The 12,610-nt window shown below is 39.8% G+C and overlaps 1 protein-coding gene across 1 annotated transcript in view; it reads left to right on the top strand.

Annotated features, from left to right (window-relative positions):
- The first annotated feature begins 1,566 nt into the window (after positions 1 to 1,566).
- The window catches only part of RMP24 (ribonuclease MRP subunit p24), a 29,341-nt gene continuing 18,297 nt past the window's right edge, over positions 1,567 to 12,610 (top strand). The window contains exon 1 of the mRNA XM_075194155.1: positions 1,567 to 1,763. Within this exon, the coding sequence (XP_075050256.1) occupies positions 1,650 to 1,763 (114 nt within the window). The 5' untranslated portion in view covers positions 1,567 to 1,649. The remainder of the gene's footprint in view (positions 1,764 to 12,610) is intronic.

Below are 12,610 nucleotides of genomic sequence, written 5' to 3' on the forward strand. Positions count from 1 at the left end.
TTACATGTTGATGGGAGATATTTGTATAAAGGGACTCCATCATAAGATGTCAGTCTGGTATTCTTATTGACTGTGATATCATTAAGTTTTGATAAAACATCTAGGGTAGATAATTCAAATAATTATGAGACCCTTTTTGTATATTAATATATTTATTGCAATAATTAATAAATTCTGGTTTACAGCCTTATTTAATATAATTCAAATGTATTAACATAGCGAGGCTTGGTAGCTTGTCTACCATTTTAAAACACATTTTCTTTATTACACTGTATCACGATCACATAATTAAGCTTTTTAATTTCGCAACTAGGTTATACTCAGGAAATCATAGGGGTTCATCTTTCCTTTTTAAATGGACTTTAATAAAGTTTTAATTGATTTAAAAATAAGTCAAAGCTCTTTTGGAACATCACAAAGATATACAGTATACAGTATTATGGTCCACATCCATAGGTTGATGGGTCATAACATCGTAAGAACTCAATGCCCCATTGGCTGAGTCCTCTGGCCATTGTTCCTTGAAGTGGGGGGGGGTCATCTTTCCATTTGTGGACAGGTTTCCTTCCTCAGGCTTCTTCCTCTAGACTTATATAAACTGGTTCTTTTATGACATTTCTGAAGTTGCTATTTGGTGCAAATGCTTCATAAATACTACTGGAAACATTCTCATGTGATTGTGAACAGAATGATACCACACTCCTAATTAACATGTTAGAAACATTAATTACCTTTTTCACCACATATTTTATATTAACTGAAAAAAATAGATTAAACTTATTTACATGTTAAGATAATAATTCAATTGCGTGTTAATCGCATCACAATCAAAAGTAGTGAACAGAAATTGCTGATTACCACTTTCATCCAATTATTAAACTTGAACACTGCATTCATACGCTTTTTACGTTCTTTTTGAGGTTGTGTTGGTCTGTTTGAGAGTTATTATTCTTGTTTGTTTGCTTCATTCCTATTATATGGGGCTGTGTTAGAAAAAAAAAACTGGTTGGCCATGGGAGGAAGGGTTAAGAGGTGAAGGAGCTTCAATTCAAATTTAAATAATTAACTAAATGCGGCCACTCCAGCGAGCCTTCCATAACACTAAGGTGTCTGTGTCCTCCAAATGGAACCAGAAAAATGGCTTTAATGGTAAATACAAAAATCCTCTTATCTTAAAACTTTGAGTAGAAAGAAATAAGGCTCCAAGAACATGGACCTTAGCTGCACTTCAAGTACTAGGAAGGCAGATAGAAGATCAGTGTGTACATATGATGTATTTGCTATAGGAATTAATACTTATTTTTAATCATCCAAAATGCATTAAGCAAATGTTCAACAGTGCAAAGCACAGAAGGGTAGATTCAGGACCGTGTGTACATACACATTCTGTAATTTTTCCTGTTTTCCTCAGAGAAATAAGATAAACAGGATATTAATAGCAAAAGAATAACTATTTCCTCATAGATCACAATGCTACTGTTTATATTTATTATTTGAAATATGTACATGAATGTTTGTTTTTATTTTATCGATCATATAAATGTTTATATTTTTTTATTGTAGATGTGAAATGTAAAGAAAATGGAATTTGCCCTTTCTGTTTCCAAATTCTTATTCCTGGTAACCACAAAGTTCGTCTCAGACCCAAAATGAAAATAACATCACGCATTGAAAGTCTGCTAAAAAAAGAACTAAAAAACTACAGACTAAATCTGAAACAGACAAAACTCCTTAGGAAATACAAACTTGCAATGAGTGTCCTGGTAAGAATTTGGTTAGAGTCCTTTATTATTAACTTAACGATAAATAATTTTTTTTTTGTTTGAAAATTCTTCTCAACTTATATCTACATTAATATATTACACCTGGTAAGGGTCTGCTTTTAAAGAATACCTGTCAGGCAGCTTGGATATATACAGTACTAATAGTAAAAGGCTAATTGCAATGTGTAATTATTCAAACACATCATTCTTGACAAACATTAAGTATAAAATTGCCCTGTACTTGTTGCTATAATATTTTGAGCATTATATAATTGTAAGGGTGGGCTGAAGGTCCTCTAACACTAATCTTGTTAAATCATTCCAAGATGAAGTGTGTGGAGCTGTGATACTAACTAGCAGCCTCATTACAATTTAATATAAGAGACGATACAATATTCCTGTAAAATACAGGATCTTTATCAAACCTCTATCATTGTTCTTGATTAAATGCCATGATTTACAACTATGTTTCTTAGCTAGAATATAGTCATTCAAGTCTTATTTGTTTGATGAAAAATTTAGTTTTTTTGTGGTTGTAATGAAGTCCAGTTGTGGTACTGTATTTTTACATTCTTAAATTCATTGTTTTAGGGGAATCAAGCTACAGTCTTATGGTTGCATTTTTTTACTTTGACCTTCATATGCATAGTAAAATCATTTGCGTGGTGCTTATCTATGTAACATCCTTTTACAATTTTATGTGACTTGTGAGATGAGAGATTATACCAACAGGATTTTCCTGCCAGATCAATTTTCATTAACTTGACAGGCAGACAATGGGATCTTTACAGCCTCATGTGTGCCCATGTGTAGTGTATAGATTTCACGGACATACATGGCTAGGAGGAAGATTTGTGTTTGCCTTTCACCCATGACAATATAGTAAAGGCTTAAAAGTGTTTATATCAGATCTCCATCGAAGTCCTAAAAATAGATAGAGAACCCAATGAATCAAATAACACACACAATTATATACTTTTTTCATTAATTTATTGTTCAAGATGATCCATCATTTAATTTCTTTTCCAAAAAAACAATTGTGAACCTACTTTCAGTAACTTGTGTGAACTCCTTGAGTAGCAATGGTTTCAATCAAACGTTTGTTAATAACTATAGATAAACATGTATTGGACAGCATCAAGTAAAAACACGGGTCGAGTGGACAAAAACAGGGAAAAGGGGTAAAGTAGGCGCCAGAATCCCAACGAGGCAAAGGCGGTGCACATAGAACTGTGAAGAGGCCAACTGGATGAAAAGCAAACATGTGAACCAACAGCCAAATCTATTTTTATTTACTTTTTCCATGAAGGCCTCCTTGAGAGTATGCTTTGTTTTTGCAACACTCTCTGTTGACATTGTGTGCAATTTCCTGGTGCCTAATAAGTGCCCATGATAGATTGTCCTCCATTTTTCTTATCTGCACTGGCTACACCAGGCTTAACTTCCCCTGGTAGCCATATACGCCCTTATAGGTTTATACATCTTTACATTTATTATGTACTTTATATTTTGCCAATACAACCCTCTGATCCGTCGTCATCTTAGCTGCAGACTAGCGTGATTGCACTTGAAACTCTAGGAGGTAAATGTATCAAGCTGAGAGTTTTCCGGCGGGTTTGAAAAGTGGAGATGTTGCCTGTGACAGGATGGACTGCCTATGCCACCCTGTCTGTTGTTGCTGGGAACTGACTGGGCTTACTTTGTCACCGTTTCCTTTCGTTATATCAAATGCGCCCTCTTGCCGCAGTAGGGGGGGCTTATAATGCTGCCACCACTGAACTCCTTTATGGTGCTCAGAACCACGTTACTTCTGGTTAACTGTCACTGCTAGTGTACCCCTGTGCTGGTACACTTGGGCTGGTAACTCCGGACCTCTTACTATGGATCCGGGTTGCTGTGGATGGATCCTCCCTGGCCTATCACACTGACCAGAGCTGCATGTAGCAGGCAGAGCGGTGGTACTGGAAAAGCTTGGGTCCAAACCTCAGACAGCCGGAGAACGAATTCGATTTCTGGGTCTAATCGGCAGGTCACAGGATTACAACAATATTGAAGAAGTTGTCAAGCAGGTCTTTAAAGCAGAGTTATGTTTATTGCTCAAGTGTTCTTGCAAGGACAGTTTCACTGATTTAAGGTATCGGTGGTCAGGTCAGATGGAACATCAGAATGATACATTTCAGTGTACAAGTCAGTGCATTTTATACAGATTTGGACACAGGCTATTTTTTAGAATCAGTATGTAACCCTTATTACCAAAACATGGATTTAAATGCATTGCAAAGCCACTAATATTTGTACTTGGCTATGAAATTCTTAAAAACCTTGCTGTTATTTCCTGGATCTTATTTCAGAGGCAGGAGACACACTAGCAAGTCAAAAGGTATGACTGGCATCAATACTTCAGAGAGTCGCCGAATACCCATTCCCACAGAACAACAAAAAACCCAAAACAAGCTACTTCCTCATATCGCAATACACCAAAGGCTTGGTAAACACAGGCTTATTGTATCTGATATATCCTTCAAAAATAGGCATATCCTTTAGCAAGGTTAAACAATAGACAGATTTCTTCCCCTGGTCTCAGATATAATGATTTCCTATCTCACAATATCAAAAATAAGTGCACGTGCAATTACATAAATAAGTGCCCTACGCTATTTGCTTTAAATTAATTTTTACCAAAAGTTATTTAAGTGATCCAGTCACATTGCCTATAGCAACCAATCAGATTGTAGCATTCATTTTGTAGAATGTACTAAATAAATGATAGCTAGAATCTGATTGGTTTTTACAAACCCGCCGGAAAACTGATACATTTACCCCTAGGACTCTGCTTAGGCAGCACTGTAGTGCAATATAGGGTAACCAGGTAGCTGCATGACATGGCTAAGACTCCCTTTCAGATCTGTTTCCTAGTGACTTGGGAGCGTGGCTCCAGTATTTGGAAACCAGATTCCCCACTTGTGTCATTTACATATATGCAGCACCCTGAGCTTCTAGGTATTTCAATTATTTGATTGTTCTCCTGCCTGTTTTCAACTGTTGCCACTTCAGTAATTTCTATATGAATTTCTTAGCTTTGTTTGCGGTTTGTATTTCTTTTCTTTCTGTCTCTCCTTGTGAAGCATTCCACTCATTTCCGGGTGTGTGGATGAGTTATTCTATATACACTATATGGACAAAAGTATTCTGGCACTTGACCATTACACCAACAGGGACTGTATTGACATTATATTCAAATGCATATACTCTAGTATGAAATAGGTTCCCCTTTTGTAGTGATAACAGCTTCCACTCTTACTGGAAAGCTTTGCACAAGATGTTGGAGAGTTTGTGGGAATTTGTGTCCATTCATTCTATAGAGCATTTATGAGGTTGAGAAGGCCTGGCTCGCAATCTGTTCCTGTTCATCCCAAAGGTGTTTGATGGGATTGAGGTCAGGGTTCTGTGCATACCAGACAAGTTCTTCCACACCGAACTCATTAAACCATGTCTTTGTAGTCCTTGCTTTCTGCACTGGTGCACAATCATGTTGGAATAGAAAAGGGCCTTCCCCAAACTGTTTCCACAAAGTGGGAAGCATAGCATTGTCCAAAATGACTTGGTATACTGAACCATTAAGATTGCCTTTCACTGGAGATAAGGGGCCAGGCCCAACCCCTGAAGAACAGCCCCATACTATTATCCCTCCTCCATCAAACTTCACAGTTGGCATAATGCAATCAGGCAGGTAACGTTCTCCCGACATCTGCCAAGCCCAGACTCGCCCATTTGACTGCCAAACAGAGAAGCGTGATTCGTCACTCCACAGAACACATTTCCACTGCTCCATAGTCTAGTGTAGGTGTGCTTTACATCACTTCACCTGACGCTTGGCATTGGTCTTGGTGATGTGAGGCTTGCATGCAGCTGCTTGGCCGTAGAAACCCATTCCATTAATCTCCCGCTGCACAGTTTTTGTACTTGCATTAATACCAGTGGACCTCTTCGGCTATGGAATCAGGAGAGGGTTGGTGACTTTTACGCACCATGCACCTTAGCAGTCGTTGACCCCGCTCTGTGGTTTTACATGGTCATCTGCTTCGTGATTGAGTTATTGTTCCTAAACACTTCCACTTTCTAATGATATCACTTGCAGTTGACCGTGGAATATCCAAGCACAGGTGAAATTTCATGAACCGTTTTATTGCAAAGTTGGCATCCTATCCTAGTACCACGCTTGAAGTCACTGATCTCTTTACAACAACCTATTTTGTATCATGAATGTTTGCAAATGGAGTTGCTTGATTTTATACACTTCTGGCAACGGGTGTGATTGAAACACCTCAATTCAGTAATTAGCAGGTGTGGGCACCCCCTCTCCTCACTCAAGGAGAGTTGTTATGAGTTGATTTTGCACGTGTGTGTTTGTTACTCACTATTCTTTAATAGTGGTACCTCCAGTAGTCTTCTCTAGCTCTGTGGGGATGTGGAGGGTGACCACCAAGGGTGATTTTGGAGACCCCTTGTACCTACACCGACCTTTACAGAGAATGCTACATAAATGTGTTCCAGATATTACCTCAAGAAAAATTGTAAAATACACTAGTAATCTGATCAAAGCAACAATTATTAACATTCATTAGATTATAAATGCATGTATGTGTGTGTGTGTGTGTGTGTGTGTGTATGTATATATATATATATATATATATATATATAATGTGTGTGTGTGTATAATTTCTTTTTTTTTTTTCAAGTCCAACACCTTCTGGCCTGTGTCAGTTATCCAATCATTCTAGTGACCTTTCTATGTGCCTAGAGACTGGCATGTTGGAGTATGACCATCAATCCACCAAATAAGGCTGGTGATAAATCGCTATCAAGTATAACAGGGAAGTCAGGGAAAAGTAGCAGAGATAGTAGAGGGCAATCCAGACAAACGACCCATAGACAGGTAATATAAATAAGAATAATCTCTCAAGTGCTCACACTATATAATATAAGGACCTATTGTCGCTACCTATCTTAGGGGTGCCAATCCTTAAATAAAAACAGTACCTGAAACAATAAGAAAGGTGCGCCAAAAGCTAGTAAAAATCTTCAGAAATATGATTGATATCGTGTGCTTCTACATATTAAAAGTATTTTTTATTTTACAAATAAAATTGTAAAAAAACTAGATATAAACAGATATCAATATCTGAAAAATAACTTATAATAAACAACTTGATTCAAATGCTACTGAATAGATTTACAAAAATCAACAAACTGATTCGGAAACTACAACATACTCATGCATACACCTTTAACAAAAAAGTTGTCGAAACAATACTCTGTATCTCTATTAATGTGCTTTTTCAAGAGATTATACTAATAAAGAGTGGGTGGCCAGTCCACTCCTTTCTTAAAAACACTTGATGTCCACAGCATGCATGTCCTTTTTAAACATAATGACTTTATTACATATCGATAGGGCTCCAACCTACTTGGATCTATACAAACAGCTTTTTTCACGGAATTGTTAGAAATAGAAGAAAAAAAAGAGAGAATAAAAACGATCTCGCCCAATGTAGCAGGTAGGCTGTTAGGGAACGAAATCCCCGCTTCTCTTTTATAATACAGCCACAGTTGTAATGAATCTAAAATAAAGGGTGTAATGATTCTCATACAAGGCCAATAGATCCTGTTACACTGTCTAACACAGTAGCTGTTAGGGAAAGGAAATACCCTCTTCCGATTAGCAATACAGCTGTGATTGCAATGGTTTCATAGCAGGGAGTAGGACTCCTCATACAAATACCGTGAATGCTGTAACACTATCCGAAAAAAGATAAGATGTGGGCACCATAGGAATCCTAATTAGTCCTTGTTCATCTCCGCTATATAAATATTAGTAGCAAATCCTGGAAACAAAGTTAGCTGACGCGTTTCGTCAGTCAGCCTCAAAATGCTCCAGCTTCTCAATAGCAGTCTACAGTACCAATGTTCTTTCTCGGTTAGCACTTGCATCTTTGATGTGGTTACTCTGAGTTCAAAGTCTGTTCTGGCTACTATACGAGACAGTATAACAGGATCTAGTTTTTGTAACAATTATTTTATTTGTGAAATAAATAATCTTTTTAATAAATAGAAGCACACGATTTCAGTCATATTTCTGAAGATTTTTTTTCTAGCTTTTGGCGCACCTTTTTTAATATTTCACCCACCCTTAGACAATAGTTTCCAGAATCGTAAGCACCCTTTATAAAGATGAACAAAAAAAAGCACTATTAAATTAACGACTCCGCTAGAGAGCTACATGTTATGACCAAGAACATGTAAAAATAGGCTTTAATTGTAATACCTCTTATGAGATGAGTATTTTTGGGGATCCATTGTTTATAGGCCTTGGTATATCCTCCTCTGGCATGGTTGCCTAGTTGCGACTGGGCTGACTAGAAAAATATATTGCAAAATTTTTGTTTAATTATCTGCCAATAGTTTCTTTCAATGTTGGGCTTGTTGTCATGCTGGAAACTCCACCTAAATCTTATTCTCACATTTCTAGCTTTGGTAACCATGTTTTCTGATAGAATGTCTTAATACTTTTTAGAGTTTATTATGCCATTGATCTTAACAAGGGCCTCAGAGACATTGGTGGCAAAACAGCCCCACAACATCAACAATCCACCACCATATTTGGTACCAGTGGAAATAGCATGTTGCTATGGAGGTACTGTCTTATGATTGTATTGTCAAGTCTCCAAATCAAACGGGCGCTGCAGCTCTCTAATTGTGAGCATTGGGCTTTGTTTTGCCTCCTTTACCTTCTTCCTACCTGTGCATGTTGACCAGCTACACTTGTGTCCTCTTCCTGGTAAGTTCATCATGGTTTTGATGGTTTTGTACTTCTTAATTATTGTCTTGATAGCGCTAAAGTATATTCAATTTTGATTTGTGGAGATAAATAACCATTTGCATTTGTCAGTTCTTTACCTTTCCTCATGATGATGGATGACCAAAGGTTTATAAATTATTTGATTTTTAAATAAGATGATAATAGTATTATTTATATATCAGCGCAAGCCTGAAACTGCATGAATTGCATGGGAAGTGTGTGCAGTTCCAGCCGGGCAGTTGGTCGGGAGTTTTCTCTTATAAATTCTTTGAGACTCCCGGCGGTTGTGCACGGAGGGCGCGGGCATGCATTACGCAGCCGAGCTGCTGGCAGCGCTGTTCTCTGTTCAGGCTCACCTGTAGGAGGAATCGGGTTACATAATAATCTTCTAAGACTCACTATGATGTTGTCGAGAGTAGGCACCGTATGTAAGCAGCTGCAGCCCATTATATATGAGGTTCAGTATTTTGGTTGGTGTTGGATGCTGCAGAACTTAGCAGCCATTTGGATAGTGCACTATGGACCAGGAGCCCACCCCAAAAAAGCTGTAGGACACCCCAAGGTAAGCCCTTAGTAAGGGGTCTCTATTTTTCTTAGTTACTTAGTTCCTTTTCTGTGTGTTTACAGTATCTCTGTGGAGCTTGTGCAGGGAAAAATTAAATGCAAAGTGAAAAATCGTGTGTGCACAGCCTGTGATAGCAGATTGCCAAAGGATTGTACCCATCCATTATGTGTGTCATGCACCCCGGAAACTGTAGAGGAGCCTGCCCCACCTGATCAATTCAGGCAGTTCTTTTCATGGATGGTTAAAATGATGCAGGAGTTTAAGGCCCCAGTACAGAGAACAACAAGGGCCAGGGTCCCTATAGTGGAAGATATGGAGGAAATGAGGCCAGGGCCGTCCTCTGAAACATTCAGCTCTACTCAGGAATGGGATTCAGACTCGGATAGTGAGGCTGAGGTGAAAGAGGAGTCTAGAATGTTTAATGTGTATACTGTGAATATTATACTTAAACACATTAACAAATCTTTAAGTATTGAAGAGCCAGCAGTACCAATCAAACCGCAGGATGCATTGTTTTCAGAGCACAAAGTAAAATCTGGAGTGTTCCATACGCATAAGGTGGTTAAAGACTTGATTGCTAAAGAATGTCAGGCTTTAGACAAAAGTCATCCTAACATGGGGAGACTAAATTACATGTACCCTTTTCAGGATGAAGATGTGCTTAAATGGTGTTCGGTGCCTAAGGTGGATTCAGCCATAGCTGGCTTATCTTCAAGGGCCACTCTCCCATGGGATGATGGGGGTCTATTAAAAGATGCTATGGTTATCAGACTTCCTTCAGGAAATTACACATCGCCTCAGGCGTAACCCTAAAACCATGGCTTCGGTAGCTAGAGCCCTGAGGCTGTGGGCCAATACTCTACATACGGATATTGAGGATCAAATAAATAGATTGTATCTTCTGAAATCCTTAGAGATAATGCAGAAAAGCATTGATTTCTTGTGTGAAGCTGCGTTGGATACGATTGTGTTTTCTTCCAGGAGCATGACTTCGGCAGTAGTAGCAAGAAGGGCGCTCTGGCTACGTCCGTGGGCGCAGATCATCAATCTAAAAGCCGTTTGACAACACTTCCATATGAAGGCAGTTTCTTGTTTGGCGAAAAACTGGATAATCTAATGAAGATCCTAGCAAGTGGCAATGCTGTTACCACAGGACAGAAAGGTGTGACGTTTCCTTTCTTATTCTCCAAAGCAACAGTTTAAGGAAGCCCGTGCCTATTGGCCAGGGAGTCAATATTCTAGACAACAGGATAATATGGCAAGACAGTCCTTTCAGTCCTTCAGACCAAAAAGGGGGAAACAAGGACAGCAAAGACCCCAATGACTATCTAAGGATCCAGTCTCCAATAACTTCAGTGGGCGGCAGGATATCACACTTTGCAAAAGTTTGGATTCATACCTCACAAGACAAATGGGTCCAGGAGATAGTCACCAAGGACTATGCCATACCTACCCTGTAGGGAACAAATTTATTCAGTCAAGAAGTCCTTCGTCCTTCCTAGAACAGTAGGCATTGCAGGAAAGCCTGAGGCCTGGTGAAAACAAGCGCTATTGTACCAGTACCATCAGGTCGGGAAGATATGGGGTGCTATTCCAGACTGTTCCTCGTCCAGAAACCATCAGGTGCCTTCAGGATAGTGCTAGATTTAAGGGCTCTCAACTGCTATGTGTGAGCAAAACATTTCCGGATGGAATCTGTCAACTCCATTCTCAAAGCAGTAGAAACAGGAGATTTTCTGACGGCAATAGACTTAAAAGATGCATATTTCCATATTCCGGTCACATATCACCAGCAATTTCTGAGATTTTGCATTCAAGGGCGCCACTTCCAGTTCAGTTGCCTTCCATTTGGCCTTTCAACATCTCCAAGAACATTCACCAAGGTCCTTATAGTGCTCAAATCGGCACTCGGCAAGAGGAGTGACCTTGTGGCCGTATCTGGATGATATTCTAATTTCGGGAAAGTCAGAAGAAGCAGCCTTGGAGGTTACATCCCAGGTAATCCAGTTTCTGCAACGGTTAGTCAATATAGCAAAAAGCCATCTCATACCGTCACAACAACTTGCTTTCTAGGAGTGCAAATAAATACACGTATGGACAAAGTCTGCCTCTCTCGAGAGGGCGGACAAAATCCAGTCCTTAGCGCATCAAGTTCAAATCCAACCTCCTATGTCAGTGTGAACGTGTCTGCGCCTCCTAGGAATCTTTTCCTCAATAATAGGGATCCTCCCGTGGGCAAGATGGCATAAGAGAGCTCTTCAAGAAAACCTCTTTGCGCAGTGGGGTCTCTAGACTCCAAACTCAACCTCTCAAGGTTGACGAGGCAGTCCTTACGTTAGTGGCAGCTCCCAGGCCTGAGAAAACAAGGTGTCACTCTCTTGGTGCCAGACTGGTGTGTTCTTACCACAGACGCCAGTTCACTAGGCTGGGGTGCTCACATGCAAGATATGGTCACGCAGGGCACTTGGCGAGATGAAGGGAGAATTCTTCAGGGAAACATCTTGGAGATTAGAGCAGTCTGGCGTGCGGTTCAGTACTTCCAGCCCTATCTACGAGCCAAGCATCTATGAGTCTTCTCCGACAACAGGACTGTGGTAGTCTTCATAAACAAGCAAGGTGGTACCAAGAGCAGAGCAATGTTGGCAGAAATAACTGCTCTAATGGAATGGGCAGAGGCGATTCTGAGATCTCTCTCAGCCCTTCACGTAGCAGGCAAAGACAACGTAGTGGCGGGTTACATAAGTAGACACCAAGTCCACACAGGGGAATGGGAGCTGCACGAAGAAGTCTTTCAACTGGTACAACGCAGATTTGGAACACCAGAAATAGACCTGATTGCCACAGGAAGCAATGCCAAGGTACCCCTCTTCTACTCTCGTCAGAGAGACAACAGGGCCCTAGGGATAGATGGCCTGTCAATGCAGTGGAATTTCAATCTGGGGTACGTGTTTCCTCCCTTTCCACTCATCCCTCAGTTACTCAGGAAAATAAGGAAAGAAAAAGTGGAGGTGAAATCGGTCCTCCCGGCATGTCCCTGGTTCCTTGTAGCACGGAGAATGTTGCTGGAACGTCCATGGCCATTACTGGTCAGGCCAGACCTCATACATCAGGGTCCAGTTTCTACATCCAAATCCAAGCTCCCTTGGTTTAATGGCGTGGAGACTGAGAGGCAATTACTGAAATCCAAAGGGTTCTCAGATGAAGTAATAGACATTCTAATCCAGGCCAGAAAAATAATTCCTCTATTACAGAATCTGGAAAAAAATTTATTTATTGGGCAGGGCACATGGATCCCATATCTGCCAGTGTGCCGGATGTGTGAGAATTTCTCAAAGATGGTTTTGTTAAAGAATTAGCACCTGCTACATTAAAGGTGCAAGTATCTGCCCTTAGCATCCTTCTTGATATCAAACGGTCATCTCA

The sequence above is a fragment of the Mixophyes fleayi genome, unplaced genomic scaffold (assembly GCF_038048845.1).
Source record: "Mixophyes fleayi isolate aMixFle1 unplaced genomic scaffold, aMixFle1.hap1 Scaffold_1781, whole genome shotgun sequence".
Classification (NCBI taxonomy): domain Eukaryota; kingdom Metazoa; phylum Chordata; class Amphibia; order Anura; family Limnodynastidae; genus Mixophyes; species Mixophyes fleayi.